The sequence below is a fragment of the Sparus aurata genome, chromosome 20 (assembly GCF_900880675.1).
Source record: "Sparus aurata chromosome 20, fSpaAur1.1, whole genome shotgun sequence".
Lineage (NCBI taxonomy): Eukaryota > Metazoa > Chordata > Actinopteri > Spariformes > Sparidae > Sparus > Sparus aurata.
The window spans coordinates 25,377,515-25,400,426 of NC_044206.1; the positions used below are offsets into that span (position 1 = coordinate 25,377,515).

The 22,912-nt window shown below is 42.9% G+C and overlaps 1 protein-coding gene across 5 annotated transcripts; it reads left to right on the plus strand.

Moving 5' to 3' along the window:
• Positions 1–610: 610 nt before the first annotated feature.
• On the plus strand, positions 611–19,054 carry qki2 (QKI, KH domain containing, RNA binding 2). 5 transcript variants are annotated; one of them, XM_030401377.1, is made up of 9 exons: positions 611–1,268; positions 4,130–4,278; positions 5,423–5,539; positions 9,844–9,987; positions 11,168–11,255; positions 11,482–11,766; positions 13,352–13,375; positions 14,046–14,123; positions 16,093–19,054. In XM_030401377.1, the coding sequence occupies exons 1-9, from the start codon at positions 1,127–1,129 to the stop codon at positions 16,113–16,115; spliced, it is 1,050 nt and encodes a 349-aa protein (XP_030257237.1). In that variant the 5' UTR covers positions 611–1,126; the 3' UTR covers positions 16,116–19,054. The 5 variants fall into 5 exon arrangements, with proteins under 5 accessions (XP_030257237.1, XP_030257238.1, XP_030257239.1 ...); XM_030401378.1 differs by having other exon boundaries at positions 14,049–14,123; XM_030401379.1 differs by lacking the exon at positions 13,352–13,375.
• The last annotated feature ends 3,858 nt before the right edge of the window (positions 19,055–22,912 follow it).

Consider the following 22,912-nt stretch of genomic DNA (forward strand, 5'->3'; position numbering starts at 1 on the left):
TCAGTTACATTCCATCAGTGAGTAAAGTAACTGAATATTGTCTTTAGACAGTGAGTAAAAGTACTCAGTTACCATCCATCAGTGAGTAAAGTATCTGAATATTGTCTTTAGACAGTGAGTAAAAGTACTCAGTTACATTCCATCAGTGAGTAAAGTACCTGAATATTATCTGTATGCAGTATTTGAGTAAAAGTACTCAGTTACATTCCATCAGTGAGTAAAGTAACTGGATATTAGCTTTAGACAGTGAGTAAAAGTACTCAGTTACATTCCATCAGTGAGTAAAGTAACTGGATATTAGCTTTAGACAGTGAGTAAAAGTACTCAGTTACATTCCATCAGTGAGTAAAGTACCTGGGCTCCGGGGGGCACCTGCCCACACACAGTGATGGACCGCGGCTGGTTAGAACAGGTGTCAGAACAGGTGTACAAACCTCCGCGAGCCCCTTTGCTGCTGTACTGTGGGCGTGGGGGCGTGTGCGCGTGACGGACAGACAGGAGGGCGAGCTGCGAGGGGACGAGCACGAGCCTCCTCCCTTGTGAGAGCGGGCACGCGCAGGCGCAGTCCCGACAGCCCTCTCGTGCGGCCGCTGTACTGTAATCATATGATAGGGAGGCGATCCGCCGCAGATAGCGACACACCGGGCGGACACAGCGCAGCAGCCGGGCCGGAGGACGACAGTTGATGGGAGACGTGTAGCCGTTGGAGCAGCGCGAGGAGTCCGTTAAAAAGTGTCGCCTGAAGTGTCAAACAAGAACCACTCTCCCTCTTTAAAGGAACTTTTCTGAAAGTCCGGAGAGAGTAGACTGAGGAGGGGGGAGAAGAAGAAGAAGAAGTAGAAGAAGAAGAAGAAGAAGAAGAAGAAGTAGAGGAAGAAGTAGAAGAACAAGAGGGGCGCACACACGAAACGTTAACCGAAGAGGAGTCGAGCTAACCGGGCTGAGGGTCGACTTCGATTAGCTAGCAGAGTGAGGCGGTCAGCGGGTCGCGGCCGGTGGAATCCCCTGCGGTCCTCGCATCGCTTGCCGGGGCGTGTCTTTTTTTTTTTTTTTTAAATCCACTCCTCTCTCTCCCGTAAGTTAAGTTTTTTTTTTCGACTAGCTAGGTCACTTTATTGTCGAAGCCATGGTCGGGGAGACAGAGGTGAAGGAGAGACCCAAGTCCAACCCGGACTACCTAATGCAGCTGATGAACGACAGGAAGGTGATGAGCTCCCTGCCCAACTTCAGCGGCATCTTCACGCATCTGGAGCGGCTGCTGGATGAAGGTAACTCGGCACTTTGAAGCACTTGTCACATTACATTACAGAGGACATTCCTCCATCGTTTCATGGCTAATTCAGCGTTGAGTTTTTTTTACATGGCGAGTGTTAATAAAAGCAACGTTATTGACTCGCTTTATGGAGTAAGTCATTAACTGCAGGAATTCCTCTCTGGCTCCTTGGAAACGTGACAAGTCATGTCATCCATCCGACCCCGAGAGATGCTAATGGTTCATTATTAAACACAGAATTCATTCACACAACTGTGGTGTTTAAATTCACAATAACATGAATCAAATGTTTCTGTTTGGCTGTTAAATCACATTTTTTTAATTTGTTGAGAGCAGCAGATGAGCTCTCTCTCTCTCTCACTCTGTCACACACACACACACACACACACACACACACTGGGCAGTTGGTGATGGGAACAAACAGACAGTTGTTAGTCTTTCCCAGTGACCTAATGCGCAGGCTTATGTGAATGCTGCAGCCCATCCCTGAGCAGGAGAGCGTGTCACTGTGCAAAATGTGTGATTTGAGGTCGCTTACACGCCGTCTGCACAGCTGACCGCTTGCACTTAAACTTGTTGCCATCTCACATTTGCAACAGAAGTCCCCAATCTTTAATATATGTCACTTGTTTTCAGTGTGATTCTCGCTACTGTTGTTGCACATCAGGATCAGAGAGGTCCTTGCTGCTCTGTGACAAGTCTCATGACGCAGCAAGGTTGCACTCATACCAGACGACCTCCAGAGCCTGACAAACAGGGCAACTTAACATGTCTAGTTGTGTGCATTCACGTCGAAGACTGACAGTCGAGGACATTCATCCCTCGCACATGATAATGTGACACCCATGGTCAGAATGAAAGGCATTGTACCGTGCTCGTTTCCAAGCCTGGCTGTGTCTTCTGCCTGAGTAATGTGGACAAGGACACAGCACCAAAAAGTTTGAGCGGGGGTAATAAGAAAGCCTGCCAGTCACACATATTGTCAGGGTGCATGTTTGTTGCATATTTGGAAACACTGCGGCGGCGTCCGGCCTATATATAAACCAATGACAGGTTGAAGTGTTCAGATAAGGCCTGCTACAGCTCCCCCCCTTTATCTTGCACTCTTTTAACTCTGTTGTCTTCTCTCACTTCTCGTTTTCTTTCAGCAAGTTGCAACTGAACAAAAGTGTGACACAAGGGCTGCTTGTCTGTGCAGATTTGTTTGTGTATGCGTGTGTGTGTTTTAATAGTCACTCTTGGTCTTGAACAGGTCAGAATGGGTTATTAGAGGATCATCATTGTCACTGTAGCTGTGGCTGTAATTATGGCGTCCTACTGTAGTTATTACGGTCAGACTTATCACTCTGAGAGCAGGCAGACATGCCTGTCAGGCTGCTTAGGTCAGATGATATTTGTGACTCAAGGCAGTTATTCTGTACGTGTGTGTGTATGTGTGTGAGTTCAAGCCCGGAGTCTGTGTGTATCTGCTGCGTATGTGTTTGTGTGATGCAGTAGTCAGTTATTATTGTGCTAGCGTGTCATTACAAAGGCATCAGAGGTTAGCATCGGCCATTGAGACGACACTAAACAAGCAGACAGGCAGACAAACACAGTCTCATTCATGATGGTGTCTCGGCACCAAACCTGAGGCAAGAAAACGACCGTTTAACAGTCGTGTTTTTAAAGCAGAAATAATGAAAACTCTCAGATATAATGACAATTTTGTCACTTTTCTGTGTTTTTCTTAACTACATTTCTTTGGGTATGGATTTACTGTTATTGATTATTGATAATCAAGGAAACCGATAAGCGATTTTTGGAACTGATATAGATTTGCATTTCAAATAAAAATCTGAAAAAACTGAAAATGCAAAGTAACTAAGTTCAATTTACTCAAGTCCTCGACTTCGGTACAATTTGAAGTACTTGTTCTTTACTTAAGTATTTACATATTCCGCTCCCTTACACTGAAGTATTGTACTTTTTACTCCACTTTATTTATTTGATAACTTTAGCTACTCGTTACTCTGCTAATTCAGATTATTCAGTGGGATGACTGTTGAAGTGTAACCAATCAGATAGAGTTGTGGGCGGGACATTGAGTGAAACCACAGACTCAAACTTGCAGACAGGAAGGTGGTTACATCCGAGCCAAAGTAGCACATTTTTAAATCAATTTATTTGACTGGCAATCTGAAGGAAGAACCAGTGAAATCATAATCAGATGTGATTCGTGCCTGCTGCTCTGACCAAAAACTAAAAATGGAAAACGGCAAAAAGGCATTTATCACAATTTTGTGTGTTTTATAGACCAGAAGATTTATCAAATAATTAAAAAAATGTCCTGCAGATTAATCAAAATGAAAAAAATCACTAATTGCAGCCTGGTTACCTTCTAATAATTGCCTTGTGTGTGTGTTTGGTGAAAAACTAGTGACATGAACACAGGTGGGTAGAGTAGGTCACTGTGACCCCAATAACATGCATGTTTTTTCATTTACACAGTGAACTGGGGAACTGTGTGTGTGTGTGTGTGTGTGTGTGTGTTAATGTGTGTGTGTGTGTGTGTTGGAGGGAGAAACTGAAAGAGAGAAATTGCCTGTAATAATTGCAAAGCAGTCAGTGGTTAGATTCTACATTGTGGTGCAGAATACTTGTGACTGTCTCGCTGCCTGCCTGCCTGTCTGTCTGTCTGCCTGTCTGTCTGCCTGTCACACTGAGCGTGCTGTAATTCTAGTGACAGTGAGTCATCGTCCTAAGAAACGGACGTGTGAGGAAACGTGACACTCGTCGCCCCTCATTGACACCTTCCCGCATGTCCACATTTAATTTTACTCAACTTTACTCCCCTGTCTTTCTTCCTCTGTCTCGCAGAAATCGGCAGGGTACGCAAGGACATGTACAACGACACAGTGAACGGCGGCATGTTCAACGGGCGGGATATGGAAGAGCTTCCTGAAGCTATCGGCCCCGTGGCTCAGCTGCAGGAGAAGCTCTACGTTCCTGTCAAAGAGTACCCCGACGTGAGTGGACAAACACACGACCTTTGACCTTTCAGAGGAGTTTGTTTACTTTTTGCTGTTGTCACTTTATCTCCTCTGAGTTACAGAGAGGCTGCCAGAAAGTCAGCGAGGCTTTTAATCAAGGCTCAATCAATAATGACCCAGAAAAGTGTTTTCCGACAAGATTAAATGAAGATTTCAGAATGGTGTGAAATACCGATGCACATTCCTTCTCTGCGACACAGTTTTTCGACCATAAGTTTACACTATAAATATTTACACAAGCTTAAGAGGCTGGATTAAGTCTCCCCCCCCCCCCAATATAAAGACAAGTGCGGTGCAGTGAAGAACACTTTACCGTCCAGTACATCTCCGCTCTCACCAAGTACAGTTAAGCACTTCAATATGAGTTGCGTTGATCCAGATTGAATGGCTCACATGACTTTCTCCGTGCATCAGCTCGCCAATCACCGAATACAATGACAGGCTGTCCTCACTCACATGACAGAAGACTAACAGGACACACACACACACACACACACACACACACACACACACACACAGGAGGGCACTGGAAAACAGTTGAAGTCAAGGTTAAATTTAGAGAGCTGCAGTTCCTCTATCTGAATTTGTGTGTGTGTGTGTGTGTGTGTGTGTGAGAGAGAGAGAGTCGAGGGTCATCCTAGAGCGAATGTGTTGCAACCGAAGTGAACGTTAGGTTAAACTAAGCTGAAAGAATAGGAAGAGACTGCGCAAATGTCATGAGCAAAGTATAGACAGTGGCAAAGAAACACACACACACACACACACACACACACACACACACACACACACACACACACACACACACACCCACACACACACACACAGAGCGGCAGCTGTCTAGTTAATCACTCAGTCGTAGTGACAGATAAGGTTAAGAGAACGCCGCTGTCCTGTCATGCCACCAGCACCGGCCAGCACCCATATAATGAGCTATTTCTGTCCGTCTTAGTAACACAAACACATCACAGATGCACAAACTTCAAAGGCACACTGTGGTGTTAGGGTGACACACATGTATGCAAATGCACACACATTGTAAAAGGGCAGTTTGAGTGTGTGAAGCAAAATGTGTCAGGCCTGGTTTCATTATCACATCATTGTTTTTGCTCTTTCTGTGTAGTTCAACTTTGTAGGGAGGATCCTTGGCCCGCGTGGACTGACAGCCAAACAACTGGAGGCAGAGACCGGCTGCAAGATTATGGTGCGAGGAAAAGGCTCCATGAGGGACAAGAAGAAGGTACACACACTCGATCACAAAACCACATTAGATGAATGCTTTTTTTTAAAGCTCTGAGTTGGATTAGAAGACTGATACCACTCTTCTGTCTGGGTGTTAAATGAGAAGCTAGAGCCGGGAGCTTTAGCTTAGCATAAAGACATGAAGACAGGGGGAAACAGCTAGCCGTTGCGTCTAATCTAGTTATAACCAAAGACTCCAAGATTTCACTACATCTGGCCAAGAAATAGTGAAGTCAATGCAGAGGTGCCTTTAAGATGCAAGATGATGGATTATAGTTGAAAAGAGAATAACAAGGTCGAAAGAAATAACAGTTTTGACATCAATGGATGTGTTGCAGAGATATCTACTGAAGTTAGCATGCTAACCAGCTAACCCTGTCCGCAGCAGATACTCTGATGTTGTGCTGCCCCCTATTTGCGTAACTACTCATTTCACATTTGGCCAATTTATACATATTGTACCTTTTAAACCTGAACTCTTACCAATGGCCAGCAGGGGGCGACTCCACTGGTTTCAGAAAGGAAGTCTCATTGTGTGTAAGCTTATGAGAAAACAACCCTACTTCTAACTTGATTTTTTACCTCAGTTAACAGTTTCCTCAAGAGTCTTTTATCTCCATCGCTAAGTTGAAGTCTTCTTCAACACCGCGTGATCTTCATTTAGTAAATAATCGTCCCATTAACATTAAAATGGATGATACAGCCAGATGCTCTTTATTGCGTGGCTATCTTGTGATTTCAGTCACTACCGTGGCTTGTGCTCTGGTTCTAAGTCAGATCCTATCAGGATATCCTCCCCTCTCGTCCAGATTTGGTTATAGTGCCAAACTCTAGGTAGTCACAGTTTGTTTACACCTCAACTTATCATTTCTACAGAGCAGTATTTGTAAAGATTAGACAGAGGAGACATAACTTGTAATTAGTGAGTAATGAGTGAGCTTTGGAGGTGCTGGTAGGCAGATTTTGTTACCTTCAAACGGAGCCAAACTGGCTGTTTTCCCCTATTTTTAGTCTTATGCTAAGCTAAGCTAAGCTAACTGGCTGCTTTATCTTTATATTTACAGTAAAGACAAACGTCTCATCTAAATGAATTCAAGAAAGAAAATAAGCGTTTTTCACAAAATTTCAAACTTCTTTCTTCTTTTTCAAGATGTGGTCTTAAAGTTGATTATGGTTGAGACAAGTATCCTGTCATACCAATCATTATTTGTGCTTAAATTATTGTGAAGGTTACATGCTGTGCTTCAAATTGATCTCATCTGGGGGGTGGACAACCACTCGGCAATAACAAAACGGACAAAAACAAACAAGAACACTATGTTCAAATGTGTCTGAGCAGCTTTAACGTGAACGGAATCCAAATGGGTGAAAATAGAGATCTGCTCAGATGTAAGAATAAGTTTAAACAGACCAAAATACAATCATGGAACACAAAGATAGTCATGGATTTTGATCCAAGTATTTCCCACTGATGGAGAGTTTAACTTTAGAGTTGGCTGCAAACACTCCCATAACACTCATCTATCTATCTATCTATCTATCTATCTATCTATCTATCTATCTATCTATCTATCTATCTATCTATCTATCTATCTATATGTCTGTCTATCTATCTATCCTTCTCTCACAATGAGTTTTCGGAGCTCAGTTTTCCTCTCCTGTCCTGGTGTTCGGTCCATCTGTTCTCCCTTCCTCTCCCCTGGTGTGTGCTGTTGGACGGAGTCGGCTCAAGCTTTCCAAACGGCAGGTGGAGCAAGTCCAGCATTCCAACCCACCCTCTCTCTCCAGAACATTCCCTACCCCGCACGCCCCTCCGAGAGAAAGAGAGAGAGACACACACAAACACACAGACACACACAGAGAGACAGAGAGGAAGGAAAACAGAGACACAGTGGGAGGCAACAGGGGGAGACGAGAGAAAGATGTTGACTTTTGGTGTTTTTCAGAGTGATACATCTCACTTGACAAAACATCCACAGAGGGTAGAGTGTCCGAGCACACAATACTGAGAGAGAAGACTTCATGATTTCAGTTTTAAACGATGCAGCAACTCACGGTTATTTTCATTGTAGATTAATCAGAGGTTTTTTTGTGATGAACTTATAGTTCAGGCTGTCAAAAGCTTTGAATGGTTTGGAATTACGGGTTTAGATAAGAAGAGTCGTGGGGGAAAAACAGGCGGCTTGGCGAGTAAAGTCTCTGTAAAGGTCAGGTCGTGATCGAGAAGATCTAGTTTCTACGGCACAAATTAAAAGCATGTAAAGTTGATGTTGATTGCACAGTGCAGTGGCAATAAAATGATGTAACCATCAGCTTTTGGATTGGTTCTCTATTAACCTCACTTTTGCTATAATTTGTCTGCCTCCGGTCACGAAAATGAAGCCAGACTGAAAATCAAACTTGCGTCCCCATTAAAGACTTAGTCAATGAATAAACTCACATTTTGTCCTCCGTTGTTCGTACTTGTCACACAGTCAAGTTGTCTTTGCGACATTGGCGCTAACAATACGATCTGTGAACACTAGGAGGGGTAAAGTTGTCTATTTCCTCTTTTAAGGCTGGCCGTCATAGAGAGGAGAGAGAAATGATAGCCTTAACATGCCGAGATAATGCCGCACATATTCAGACAATCTCTCCTGGAGGACGTTGGTAGTTTTTCTCTCAGTTGTTCACTTGAAAAGTGACGTATCAAGAATAACAAAAGAAAGCAGGAGAGTTCAAACAGGGCTTACGTTATTACCTCCCCAGCAGCTGGTAGGCAGGTGAAGGTGTAAATCATACACTGTATAAAACATGGACGAAGTCTCCATGAATGTTTTTGAGGAGCTATTGTGAAGCTCAGTGTGGCGGCTCCCACCTTCGCCATCGTGACAAAAATAGGCTAAGAAGTGGAGCTCGGGTTGAATGAAGTGCGAAGCCTTAATATAATTTTGAACAAGTGAGTTAATTAGCTATAGAGACCAAAACTGTTATTTGAGCATCCGGCCAACTCTCACAAAGAGGCATACCGTCAGCTGAGCCCCTCTTAAAACCACAACTTGTCATTTTTACTCTTAATTATGGATTTTAGTGAGCTTTACAGATGCTTGTTTGTGGTTTTTGTTGCCATTTTAAGCATTTATCAGTCCAGCTTTGACCACTGGACAGAGCTTGGCTAGCTGTTACAGTCGTTGTGCAGAGCTAAGCAAGCTGTTTGCCTGTAGCTTCAAATGAAACGTTAAATCAATCTTCTCATCTAACCACCATTCAGGAATGTTGGGTTTACACGCAATTTCATGGATGCATTCCAAATTTATTGAGATATTTCAGTCTGGATGGAATTAAAGATTGAACCACCACCAACTGATGAGCGTCCAGAGAGTTTGTGTCGCTAAAAATAAAACCTGATGTCTGTTGCACGTTTCCAAATAGACTTTTCTTCAAGTTGTCTGATGAACTTGAGAAAAAAAAACGCAAATATTAAAATGATCTGAAACAGAGAAAAGCAGCGAATCGAACTTGTGTTCGGCACAAAAGGTTATCCAAAAAAGACAATTGCATGAGGAAGCATGTGCACCTTTTTTGTTCATGAATAACACTAACAAATACAACCAGCAACAGTGTGACTCATTAAATAAGTCATTAATGCTGTTTTTGTCACGGAATCAACATCTAAATATCAATGAAAGTTTAAATTTGTAAAAATTTTGTCTTAAAAAATCCAAAAATTAACCAAAAAGTGTGAAGAGCAACAACAGATTTGACGTTATATCGTCTTATGAAGTCATTGTGCTGTGTTGCAAAGATGTGTGCTGATGTTGACATGTTAACCAGCCCAGTCCAACCTTTAATACCAGTCCCAGCTCCCAGTTTGGATTGCTAGCTGCATGGCTAACTGAGCCACCTGCAGTTAGCAGCAATCAGTGGTTACTTTGCTGATATGCTGTCCTCTATTTGTTTGGAGTGACCTTGGACAGGAGGCCACTTCTTACACGTTGCACGAATTAATGAGTCATTTTAGCAGAGAGATAAAACTGTGACAAAAAACGTGGTGTGATTTGGGGAAATGTTCGAGAAAGAGTCAGTAAACTGTAGCACCAAACTTCTGTAGCGACCGAAGTGCAACAGGAGTTTGATAACGCTTCCAAAGCTGCATCACAGGGACCTTGAGCCTTGTGTGCATTTGTGTGTAGTTTGACGCCAAGCTACAGAACCGAGCCAAACAAGAAGAAAAGTGAAATCCTGTTCCTTCTCTGCAGCAACGGACCGAGCCTGTGCTGCGCATTCAAACGGGGCCCTTTAAAACCTTTTTTTGTGTTTCAGGAGGAGATGAACCGAGGGAAGCCCAACTGGGAGCACCTCAGCGAGGACCTCCACGTCCTGATCACAGTGGAGGACACACACAACCGGGCCAAGATCAAACTCCAGCGGGCCATCAACGAGGTCAAGAAACTTCTGGTGCCCGCTGTGAGTATAAGTCCGAACCCCTCAGCGTCAAATATTACGGGACTGGACTGATGGAAAAGCTGTGTGTGACTGGATGAGGGTTCACTGTGTTGGTATGCATGGAAGGGGGAAGGGGATTGTCAGTCCAAAAAGTGTGTGTGTTTGTGTCTTTTTTGTGTTTTTGTGTGCGTCTCTGTGTGTATGAGAGAGTATGTGTAAGGGGTTAGGGTAATTAGGGAACACGCATAAAGGGGTTTCCATGGTAACCCCGGGTTGTTTGAAAGGCTGAGGGAATGAATGGAGAGTCTGTTCACTTGTTCTCCCCACTCCATCACTCCTTTCACTCGTTCACAACTCACTTCATTCCCAAACTACTGGCTACAGTATTCCTCTTTTCTCCCCCCCTTTTTTTTTGTTGTTGTCCACACAAGAGGACATTTTGATTGCACTCCTCAACATTTCTCACATTCTCCAGCCCACCTATCTGCCCCCCGACCCCTATTCGCATACATACATACATACATGACGAAAAGGAGGAAACACATGGGAACATGGGCCCAGCGACACACACTCTCTTAATTATCTCCTCTTTGACACACAATCACAAAGGCACATATTTTGAAATCACAAGGCTCCTTCCTTTTCCCCTCTGAATTACTTGCAACAATAGAAACAGACTGAAAAGACCAGCAGGGGGATTTCTATTGCTGCAATCAGCCGTCACTTCCGCTCCAATCACAGCAGAGCATTGGTCGGTGCTAAAAGTAAGAAGTGTCTATAGGCAATCAGGAGCCGAACACCTGTTAATCTCCGCTTGTGGCTGTGTGAGTGTGGCGGGTGAAGTTAATGATATGTTAGTTTAACCCAGCCAACCTTGCCATCTGACTGTAAATCAGCCGAGCTTTTCACCGAGCTGTAACTGGAGCTAAGATGGTCTGACGTCTGACACTGAATATATTCTGGGGGATGGAGTGGCTGCGTTCAAGGTTCGGTCAACTGCATTTGAGACTTTGAAGTTTTTCTCTTCAGAAAAACATTCAAACTGAATCATAATTACTTTTTCAGCGCACTGAAATGTTTGCTGACTTGTTGACCCGACTCTCACAGAAGTGAATTCATTCACTTGTCAAACGGCTGAATGACAATCCTCCTCTCTATGTGCGCTGATTGTGCTGCTCTGCTGGTGTGTGTGCTGGTGTAGGCCGAGGGGGAAGACAACCTGAAGAAAATGCAGTTGATGGAGCTGGCCATTCTCAACGGGACCTACAGAGACGCCAATGTCAAGACGCGTAAGGATGACATCATAATTAACATGTGGAGGAGGGTTGGTGGGAGACAAAGGAGGGGTCTCGGTACAGGAGTCCACTGTATATATGAACAATGCCTCTGTTTCTCCTGTTAAATAGTCTGTTTGTCTTCTCCTCTTCTTCCCTGTCTATTGTATGTGTGTGCACTTTGTGTGCTTGCGTGTGGGTGTGCGCATACTCGCATTATGTATATTTGTGTGCTGCGCAGCCACCGCCGCCTTCCCTCTCGGGACCCCTCAGGCGCCTCGGATCATCACAGGCCCGACGCCCGTCCTGCCTCCGAACATGCGCAACCCTGCCCCCGTCACCACGCCGACCATCATGCCTCTGATTCGTCAGATCCAGAGCTCGGCCCTCGTACAGGGAGGGAATCCACACCCGGCGCTGGTGCAGCAAGGGCCCGAATCTGGAATCATCTACACGCCGTACGATTATCCCTACACACTCACGCCCTCCATATTGGAATACCCGATTGACTCAACTGGAGTATTAGGTATTGTAATCAAAAGTTCATCACTTTCATACATGGTCAATGGATGTATTATGAGAACTGGATACTGGACTCCAATCACACGCGTAAATAACCCTGTCGATTGATTAGTGTCTCCGTCACTGGCCCCGCCCACTCGAGATGACAGCACGCACAGAAAATGGCATTTCTGGTCTTTGCACGTTAAAAACCACTTGGTTAAAAATTCACCCATTGTGAGTTCGATATAGCGCTGATGCAATACTGGGTTATGTTGACCCAGTAGCAATGGGTTGTTTTGACCCAGTGTTGATTGTACTGGATCAAAACAGTGTGTAAGGAAGATTTACAAATGTTAACCCTTCTTAGTTTAACTCAAATACTGTCATAACTGGACTTTTATTTCCAACTGTAATCAGTTCTTCAGACATGTTTCTGCTCTGGCGCTGGTCGAGACTTGAACCTGTCTTGTAGCTACAACTATAAAGATGTGGTCAGTTAGAAATCAAATTAAATGTTTGTCCTGCGTCTTTTTACCGCTCGTCTCCTTATTCACCTGCGACAGTTCGATAGCATGAGGCACACCGATCGTTTGTATGATTCATTTTGCCTCCTCAGCCAGCGCCGATCAAGAAGTCTACACACAAATTAGACATACAGTTACACTTATGGCAGAATTAGTTTGTGTCCAGCTCAGCCTCTGACTGAACTCAGAACTCAGCAGAGACTTCAGGTCTTTCTTTGTTTCCCTCTCGTCTCTGTATTTTTTTGAAGCAGATTCATAAAGCTCTTGAAATCATCTCAAGCTGAAGCATTCTGAAGTCCCGCACACCTTCACATCTTTACTTTGACTTTGTTTATATTCTAAACACTGAACACATCTGCAAACTGCAAACTGCAAAACACAAATTTAAAAAACACAAATGCAAATGTCACAATGCCACAGTGCTGACATTTGCATTAATGCTTTTATATTATTCAGATGTGGAAAGCGTTTGGATATGCTGGTCGTTCAGCACTTCTCAGCCTCTGTACATTACTGTTAGTTAGAATTGGGACAAGATCAAGTCACCAGTTGTCAGCGGTGGCGTTTATCCAACTGTGCTCCTACCCTTTCAGTCCAAACTGATATTAGAGGAGCGGTACAAAGTGAAGAAACTTTGCTGCTGGAGTTTATTTAAATTTCAGGCATCATAAGCCATCAGAGGAAAGAAATGTAACACTGAAATACGTCAACACGTGTTATATCAAGCTAGTTAGCCACCGAGAAATCTGCAAACTAAAAGCGATCATTTTATGGTTGTTATACAGAAAAGGACCAACATAATGTTGAAACGACAAAGTTCTCAGAACACCTCGGTTTGTAGTGTGTCTCTAGTCCCAACACTTCACCTGATCACCTGAAGAGTCACAACATCGTACCGCCAGGTGTGAGCGCGCGAAACAGAGGGTGGATCTTAGTGGTATGAGTGATGTGTTAATGTCGCGATAGGCAGCAGGTAGCAGTACTGCGGTTTGACACTGGGAAAAATTGGCAGCAGTATCCAGCTCTTGTAATACATCTGCGGCTCATACTTATGAATTCTGAAGCTCATTGCTGGGCTAACAGTCCCTTCTCCCTGTGTTTTTGCAGGTATGGCTTTCCCAACCAAAGGCTAAGCAATAGCAACCCTTCCTAGCACACACATGGACTGGCTTGCAGAGACTCCCCCCTCCTCCCCCTTTCTCCCCCTCCTCCCCTACATACTTGTCCCGCAGAGCAAACACTCAAAGTTTGCTCATACTTTAGGATGACAGATTCCTCGACAGTCATTCTGTAGTCAAGTGTCCATTCCTGTTAATTTCCTCCTTGTATTAGCAGACTAGTGTTGTGGTGTGACAGCTATTTAACATTTTTTAATAGTTCAGCTTCCGCTTGTAATTTTTAACACGTTTTAGTGAACCCATAGATATTTTAGCGCCGCTGTTTGTGATTTAATATATGTTAAAGCTTATTTTAATCACAGAGCTCTAGAGTGACTTTGCTTACAGCTGATGTTGAATCTACTAGTGAAGCTTAGTGAGAAATTAGTGGTTTGGATTAATATTTTCTTTAGAGAGCAGAAGACCACAAGACAACAAGATATTCTGTCTCTTAGAAGCGTTTTGACTGATTTTCACCCTCAGCCTTGAACACTTTTTATTTTTATTTTTTTGTAAAAAATTCCTGGTTTCACTGATGTTGGTGCCATGGGTGGACTGTTTGATGTCTTTCTGATGAGTAACCTTCTGTGTTCTGTTTTGGCGATGTCAATGGCTGTTAGCAGGTGCCATGACCGCTAAGGTACGACGCCACGACAAGAGAATCCATCCTTACCAAAGGGTAGTGACCCCAGACAGAGGTTAGTTAGCTCACCAGCCACTTTATGTGTATGTGTATATGTGTGTGTGTGTGTGTGTGTGCGTGCAGACCAATGGACCAATTTCAGTTTACATGTGTCTGTAAAACGGCATGCCTAAAAAAGAGAAATTACTGTATCAGGCGAAAAGGTCACACGCTGAAGCAGTGTAAAATGTGAAACAGTGTTGGTTGCAGTGAAAGTGAAATAAGTGAGCAGATTGGGAGGAACCATGTGAGGGGTGACAGCTGCAGCGGTTATCTTTGCCCGCCTGTTAGATAAACTGGACGGCTCGCAGTGCCGGGACCCTCTCAATTAGAATGGATCGCTCCGTTCATGTGACTCGGTCCTTGTGACTCTGGATTTGAGTCCTCTCTCAGAAACTTTTTCTTTTTTTTTGTTGTCGTCGTTTATCTCTTCACTACTACTCTTGACCCTAAACTGTGGGAATTTTTATTTATACCCAACTTCATTCCAGTAGATTTCCACAAATGTATTTTTTTTTTATGATTAATTAAATCCTGTGTTGTGCCCAATGACTATATGACATTTAAAGTAACAGTGATTGTCTTTTTTCCTGAAGGTCATTCAATTCAATATGATCTTTGGTCTTTACTACTAAAACACAGCGTGTGATGACTACTGAGGTCTGTGTTACAAGCTCTTTTGTATGAAATACTGTTGTTTGTGGTCTTATCAGTCGCCCACTGGACTTTATCATTGGGGCTGTTTACATCTTTCATATATTTCCTAGCCAGAGTGGTGCTGTTACCATGTATTTAGCTGCAAAATAAATTTGTATATAGGGATTTTAAGGATTTAAGTGCTTATATGAAGCTTATGGAACAAGATCGCTTGGAAATACTTGTAGTATTTTTCCTTTTTTTTTTTTTTTTTTAGTTTTTTTTTAGTTTGTAAATTTTTATTTTTGTTTTTACGACATGCTTTTTATAGATGAAGTGTCTCCATGTAAACTTCAAACTTTATTCAAGGTGTGTAGCTACTACTGTTTTAGTCACCTGCGACAAAAAAGGTGGCAATGAAGGCAGTGTTTTGCTCTGTCTATTTAAGATGAGGTGACCTTCTCGATTCACAGGCCTCGTGACTGTTTTATGCAATAGAAAAATGGACTAGCTAGCTACAATATATGTGTGTATGTGAGCGGTGGCGCTCTTGTTGTACACGATGGACAAAAAAACACTAAAAGGCAATAAAGATGACTATTGAAAAAAATCTCTAAAGAAAACCAAAGCCTCTAAATTCTTGTAGTTAGTCTGTCTATTGTTAAATTGTTTCCTCTAAAATCACCATCTCTTAACCTCTCATCACTGTCTCTTACGGTGCCTCTTCGCTTACCGTAGTCATCAGGTGCTCTTCTAATACTCCATAGCACAAAGATAATCAATAATCAGTTAATCACAACTGTTAATCATCAAGTTCCTACGCCTGCTGCTAAACAATAGCTCTTCCTGTCAGTGAGTGAAAGTATTTCTGAGGCCCAGGCACTTTTTCTTTGGACATAAAGGTCACTCTCTCACCCACATGAAACCATGCTGTCTCCCTCTCTGTCTCATGGTTTCACTGTCTGTCTGTGCTAGACGTAGCCCAGCTAGCATGAGTAGTATCACTATAGCAGCAGTCACACGACAGGAGGGGCATCTTCTCCTTAACCTAACCCTGCAAACACCTTCACGAGTCCACACGAGCATCGCTAACCAGCCATTCCTTATGTCACCACCCGGTGGTTGATGTAAGTCTTTCTGAATGGTTATGCCGGGCTCGTGAAGGTGTTGCGCAGCTCCTCTGTAGCGCCCCTCATGCTGTGTGACTGCAGTAGATCTGCCTTGTTGTCATCCTGACGCCACTAGCTGACACTAATCTCTCTTCTATCTTTTTTTCTTTTTATGTCCCCTTTTATGTGCCCTTTTTGTTTCCTTTCCACGTCTGTCCGTCTCTGTCTGTCTAACTCTAGCTGCCACGGCAACTAACCCATGACCCCTTGACCTTCTGACCTTTCCGCCCACTGATGACCCGCCCATCTCTGCCCCGCTGGCGTGCTCATTGGCCCACGGCCCCGCCACTCCCTCAGCTCAGCCAACCAGACCAGCACATTGGGAACAACCCGGCTGCTTCTGTCTAACCAGCCAACCAGACGACAGCGATCATGGGAATAAACCTCAGGACCCCGCCCATCACCACGTCCTAACCTAAACTTTACCGAACGTGCCTTCCTTCCCCAAAAGTCCAAAGCCAGAATGGTACAGAATCATTCGACGGTTGAAATCCCAATCTGTCACACCAGTAGACTTTACTGGGGACGGGCCCCTGAACTGGTGAAGGGCTCTTGAGCCCGGCTGTGCCAAACTGTCTCCCTGAGCTGCCCTGCCCTCAGTCCACGTGATGCAATAATATTAATGACTCATTAATAACACGGTAACTATACTGATAACGATGCACAGGAACGCTCCGTGAACACTAAACTAAAAGAGACACGCTGATATTTTGTCCTGTTTTTCCTCATCTGGCACCTCCTGATTAACCTGGAAAACTTTTATAGCTTCTTTTTTGGGTCAACGTACTTTAATAACTCATTATAACAAATTATAATCTGTGTTGATGTATTCGTATATTAACACGCTCTCTCACTTGAAATGTAACATGTGAATCGAGTTAAACAGGTGCTCAGTGAGGAAAAATAACAAACTGGAATCCAAAATTCAAAGTGTCTCTGAGGTTTTTCTTACAGGAACAGTTTGTCCAAAAATGAAACTACAGTCTTTATCTACTCACCTTCATACAGATGGAAAGTCAGGTGAAGCTTCGTAGTCCACAGAACATTTCTGGAGCTTCACAGCAAAACAGCATCGCAGCATTCTCCTAATCAGCTGAAGTAGATGGAGACTTGATTTAAAATGTTACAAAACAGCTGGCAACAAATGTAAAATGGCTCCAAACAGCTCGTCTGACCTACTCTAAGTCTCCACGTCTCCACGAGCCCTGGGATCTTAAATTTATTGACTTTTACTGCCGATTCCAAGTGGTGTTATTGTTGTTGCTGTTATTCTCAGAGCCAACAGGACAAAACCTGAGTTTATTCATTCATTTAGTCTAAAATGGAGAAAGGAAAGCAAATCGAAACGATGCCAGGCTGCAACATTTCTATCTGCTTGGATCACCAGTCAGGCTTCATTTTCCACGGATGATTTCGTGGCTGGTGGCGACAGAAAGACATAACAAAAGTGAAGTTTATGGGGAAATGATCTAAACGCTGATGGTGTCATTATTATAATGACACGTTGGAGCAAAAACTTTTCTATCGCCAGTTTAAGAGAAAAATCTTTTCACTGTTGCTCGTGCTAGGTATCGAACTTCAATACTTGTCAAGCATCAAAACACATCCTGATATCTGATACCAAATTTAATACCTTCTAATCTCATCAGCATCAGTCAGCCAGTAAGCTTCAAAACAAGCTCCTGGTGAAGCTGGTGATCGGATGTCTCGAGGCGTGCTGGAAAAACACAAGGTTACACCCAGAGTCTGTGCTGAAAGTCTCACGAGCTCAGCCGCGAGTAAAGGGTGTATACAACGTCTTTTCAAATCCGTGTGTCGTCTCTGGGCTTCCGTTGACGTGGATTACACTTTACAAGCAGCTTTTTTTTGTTTTTGTTTCCCCTTTTTTAAGTCTCCAGCTACTTCTGTTGTTTAGCAGAATGTTGCAACACTCCTTTTCTGTGAAGCTCCAGAAATGTTTTGTTCGACTACAAAACTCCTCCTGACTCTCCGTCTGCATGTCGATGAGGAGACAGTGACTGAATCTTTAATTTCTGGGCGAACTGCGACTTCAAGCATCCCACTGAATCAACATATACAGTATAAATACCAAGCACAGAGAGGGAAGCGTGCACTTCCTTTGTCTAAATCTGGAGGACTTACACAACGATGCCTTTGCCTTCTTCACACTACAGTATTGTATGAGCTTGAACGGCAGTGCCTTTTATTTATTGAGAGCGATGGAACAATGTTTCACCTAAATCTACTGCGATCATGTCATTTGGGTTTATGCAGATTAATCAGATGTCTGGCTGTAAGCATTTCTATGGCTTTTACATCCAGAACTCCTCTCAGTTCAGATCTCAGTGCCAAAAAAACTGAACAAAAAAAGTGTCTGATTTGAGTCGGAGGTGCGACGCAGTATTAAAGCAGCAGCTACAGTGTGTGAGATGTTGATGTGAGGTGGGGATACCGCCAGAGAACAGTGTTATATTTGAATTTTCTTTGTTTGTTTGTTTGTTTGTTTTGTTTTGTTTTGTTTTGTTGGAGATGAAGTCGTCCATATATAAATATATTTTTGCATGTGTATCCGCTCTTTTCAGAAGATTTACAAACACACACTGATGCCTTGACATATGAAAGAAAGAAAGAACAAAAAGAAAATCATGGAGTCGTAACATCTGTAACACGTTTATAATGTATTTTTATATTCTATTTTGTACGTGAAAAATAACATTAAATGACCTTTTCAGATAAGAAACATTTATGCCTTAATACGGAGAGTAATTTGGTGAACATAACATCCTTCACGTGTCATTTATTAGTAATCACTGTCTGATTTACTGGAGTCTCTCTGATGTTTCTCTGTATTAACTGGAGCCTTTGAGATCAGCATCGCTTGCCTTCTGTGCCTTTTTGTAAACTATGAGTGTGACAATTAACAGTGTAGTACAAACATTAATCTACTCTTCAAGTGTAGGTTACTAACTTTGTTACCACTTCTGTGATTATTAACCACTGTCTCTGAATTCCTTTTTAAAAAGAATTACATGTGTGTCTAAAAAAAACCAGTGAAAAATATGTGTTGAACGATGAACTTTTAACTTTTTTTGAGCAGGAAATAACTCTTTGTACACTATTAAACTCGTAGCTATAAAACTAACAAAACTTTGTCGCTTTTTCTCTGTAGCTCTTAATTATGCAAATCAGCTTCCTTTCTGCATACTAATCACCAAACACGCCTTAGATACTGAGAGAGAGAGAGAGAGGGGGGAGGAAAGAAGGGGGGGAGAGTAAAAACAGCGGATACTTGAGACAAAATGAAGGGAAAAGGCCACAACATGGCGTTTTTCCCACTTCTCCTTTTCCTGTGTTCCTTCTCGGCTGTCTAACTGGACATCACGCACGTCCATGTGTGTAATAAGAGAGGAGAAAACACACCCAGCTCACCATGGTTTCTACGAGGCATGCACATGTAGAACAGAAAGAAAAAGGAGGAGGAGGAGGATGAAGAGGAGGAGGATGAGGAGGAGGGGGGAGGGTTCAGGTTCTGGAGATGTCTGGGGAATTAAAGGGAAATTGATTGTGCAAGCTCGCCCTCAAACATCTGCAGAGTAAATATTACACAGCGTGTCCCTGAAGTCACACCTCTCGTGACCCCTGTTTGTTTTTATTATTTCTGCTTTTCACACACACACACAAAAATATATCAGTAAAGTTAAAAGTTTCCCTCTAAAAAACCACACGAAGAGAAAAAGAAGAGAGTCACATGGGGTTTTTTTTCTGCGGTGAATGCAGCAGTGGGTGGCTCATTCGTCCTCTCCCTGCCCTTCCTGCCTTCATTGTGGAGTTTTTTGGGGGGCTGATATTGAACTTCAGGCTTTGGAGTCGAGCCCGCAACCTCAGCCCCCTCACGACCACTGAGAGGAGAGAGAGAGGACATAATGTGACTCCTCGCAGACACTCCTCTGGACCGGATCAGGAAGACGGGACGCCCGTGTGGACGTGGATGGGTGGGGGTTCATTTGGGTGTAGCACTTCTAAGTCTGTTTTTCCTGTTTTCAGTCAAGTTTTTTTGTTTTTTTTTAGTGCTTTCGTGTGTTTCTTTCTCAGCCTGCTGAGAAACACTACCTCGAGCATCTGGTAATGTATTCTGCAGTCAGCGCTCCCACCATTGCCAACACTGGGGCCCAGAGCTCCCAACAATCAAAAGCATGGCTGTGTGTGAGAGTGTGTGAGTGTGAGACAGAAAGTGAGAAGGAGACGACAGGTTGATTTACATTACTATGTATGCACGGGCATTCTCCACATAATGAACAGCTCCAGATTTCCTCTTGCTCGGTAAATATTTGATGACCGAGCGGCGGGAATGATTTTAGCGAGAACCTATAAGCTGCTCAGAAAGTTGTATTTCAAACCCCTTCTCTCTCTCCCTCTCTCTCTCATTCCCCTTGTCCTCTTCCCATGTAAATAAGGCCAACTCCCCCTAACTCCACACACCCCTCTGAGGCGAGTTTAAAGACCCAACACTGTCTCCTTGTCTCCTTGACAACCAGCATACACTGGGGTCCTGTCGTGGCCTCTCTGTCTTTTGTGTTTGGGAGCTCAGAGAGACAGAAAGAAAGAGAGAGAGAGAGAGAGAGAGAGAGAGAGAGAGGGAGAGAGGAAATGAAGGGAGAAGATGAAAACAAGAGTGGCTGAAAAAAAAAAGGGGATAGCGAGGATGACATCACGGCTACTTTGTCCCCAAAACTGAAAATTTGGTTCGCAGCCCAACCATGATGATGATGAGGATGATGATGAGGATGATGATGATTAGCCAGAGGCACAAAATGGGTGGCAGCTCAGTCTGAGAGAGAGAGAGAGAGAGAGAGAGAGAGAGAGAGAGCAGAGAGAGAGAGAGAGAGAGAGAGCAGAGAGAGGCCCAGGGCTGAATGGGGCATTGTGGGAAAGACAGTGGGCACACTGGGCAGCAACACAGAGAACACTAACTCACAGATCATGCCAGAGAGTCTGAAAACACCCACACTGGGCGACAATGGCAAACTTCATCGCTCCACTTGGCCCCTTCTGAATACACACATACAATGGCAGAATCCAAATAAGATGCTCTGTTATTCGGGAAATTCAACACACTAAATTCCTTCAGTGCCTCTGTCCCTTTGACCGGCAGCAGATGGCCGGGGCCTGCGCCGCATCGATGTGCGTGTACGTGTGCATGTGTGTGTGGTCTCTCTCTCCCTCTCCTGTTGCATCATGGGTAAGCATCCAGCAGCTTTTTAAAAAAAAAGTTGTGGAAACATTTGAAGCATTTGAAGGCGTGACAGGTGTCATGTGGGAGTTGTTTAATCCCAGCAGATGCAGAAGAGAGTTGTGGAAATTCGACTCGTATCCGTCCTGATCGGGAACGAATTTAACTAAATCAGTCAATTAAATCAGGCCTAAATAGAATGAGGACTGAGGAGCAGCAGACCCAAGAGGTTTGACCTTTTTTTTAACAGCTGGTCAGGGTTCACTGCCAGCTCTCTGCTGCCTCCCTGTGGAGAGAGGGAGGAACTGCAGTGTTTCTTCTGATAGATTCAAGTAAAAGTCCTGCCCTTAAAACCTAGTAAAATAACAAATGTGGGTTATTAACATCAAGATATACCTGAAGTATTAAAGGTAGAAGTAAATATTATACGGACACTCCCACACAGAGTTTAAAATCCTGCCAGCTCCTCTCCAGAAGTCCAGGTGTCAACGATACAGCATCTAGATTTAATGATTCAGAGTGATAATATCTCTGCATGATGTGTGAGACTGGTGGAGGTGGAGAGTCAGCTTAATCCATAATAATGCATTAAAATGTATAAGTTTATTTATATTTAATTGGTATTATTAATCTAAATCCGCACAGTAAGTCATAATGTATGTTCTCAATAGATGTTATGATGTATAAAGTAAATTATTTGCTTCCAAAATATAGAGGAGTAAAAGTAAAGACTAGCATGAAATGGAAACAGGCACTTTGTATTGATTGTATTGATCTTTGCATGTGAGCTGGAGATTTATTTGGGGTATTTTATTATTCTGTGTCACTTTTTTATGTTTACATTCCTCGTCTCAGACAGACCAACAGTTTGTTCATATCGTGGTTGTTTGTAAATGAAACTATCAGCACTACAAATGTTTACAATTACACTTTCAGAACACTACATGTTTATATTCCAACAACACAGTGAATGTGTATTTATTTATGTTATTACATTTATTTATTCCTGGCATTATTGTACATGTAATGAACTCTAACCCTACTTCTTTATTTGTATACAAGTCTTAATTTGTCGTCACTTTGATTTGTTGTGTGAATGCACTGTCAGGAGGACTGTTAACTTAATTACTTGTGTGCTGTGACAATAAAGGAATTCTGATTCTGGTAATTGATCAATAACGTATTTTTAATTAAAGGACCATTTATATGTTTAATGAGAAGTGAAAATAAAATTATATGGACGTTCAGTTGCTAATAAATAGTTTATAAAGCATTTAAATGCTTGTTAACTGAAGTTTAATCAACCATACTTGCATTTTTTAATCATATGTAATTGTTTATTTTAATGATATGACAGATATTATAAAATATTACCAAATATAACTGGTGATAGCTTGTTGTTTCTTTTACTTCAACCCTTATTGATCAGTTTTTGGTAAAATATATCACCAATATGATCAAATCAGGCCTAAAAACACAATATTTACAGTTTTGACCTTGTATATCTCTCCTGCTGTTCTGCGGTCAGTCCTGTGACGTCCTGCCGGCTTCACATCTTGAGTCCTCGGATGAAGTAAACTGATCCCAGACCTGTGGACGTGTCGTAAAATCGTGGGACTCGCAAACGTCATGAAAACGGTTTTATCGCTGAACGTATCGCTTTTAAATGATTCATAGTCTTGAAATCATGGAATAAAAAATATTTTTATAACAACATTGTCAGTTTTTCCCCACATTTCGCGGTTTGTTTTTTCGTGACGTAACGACATC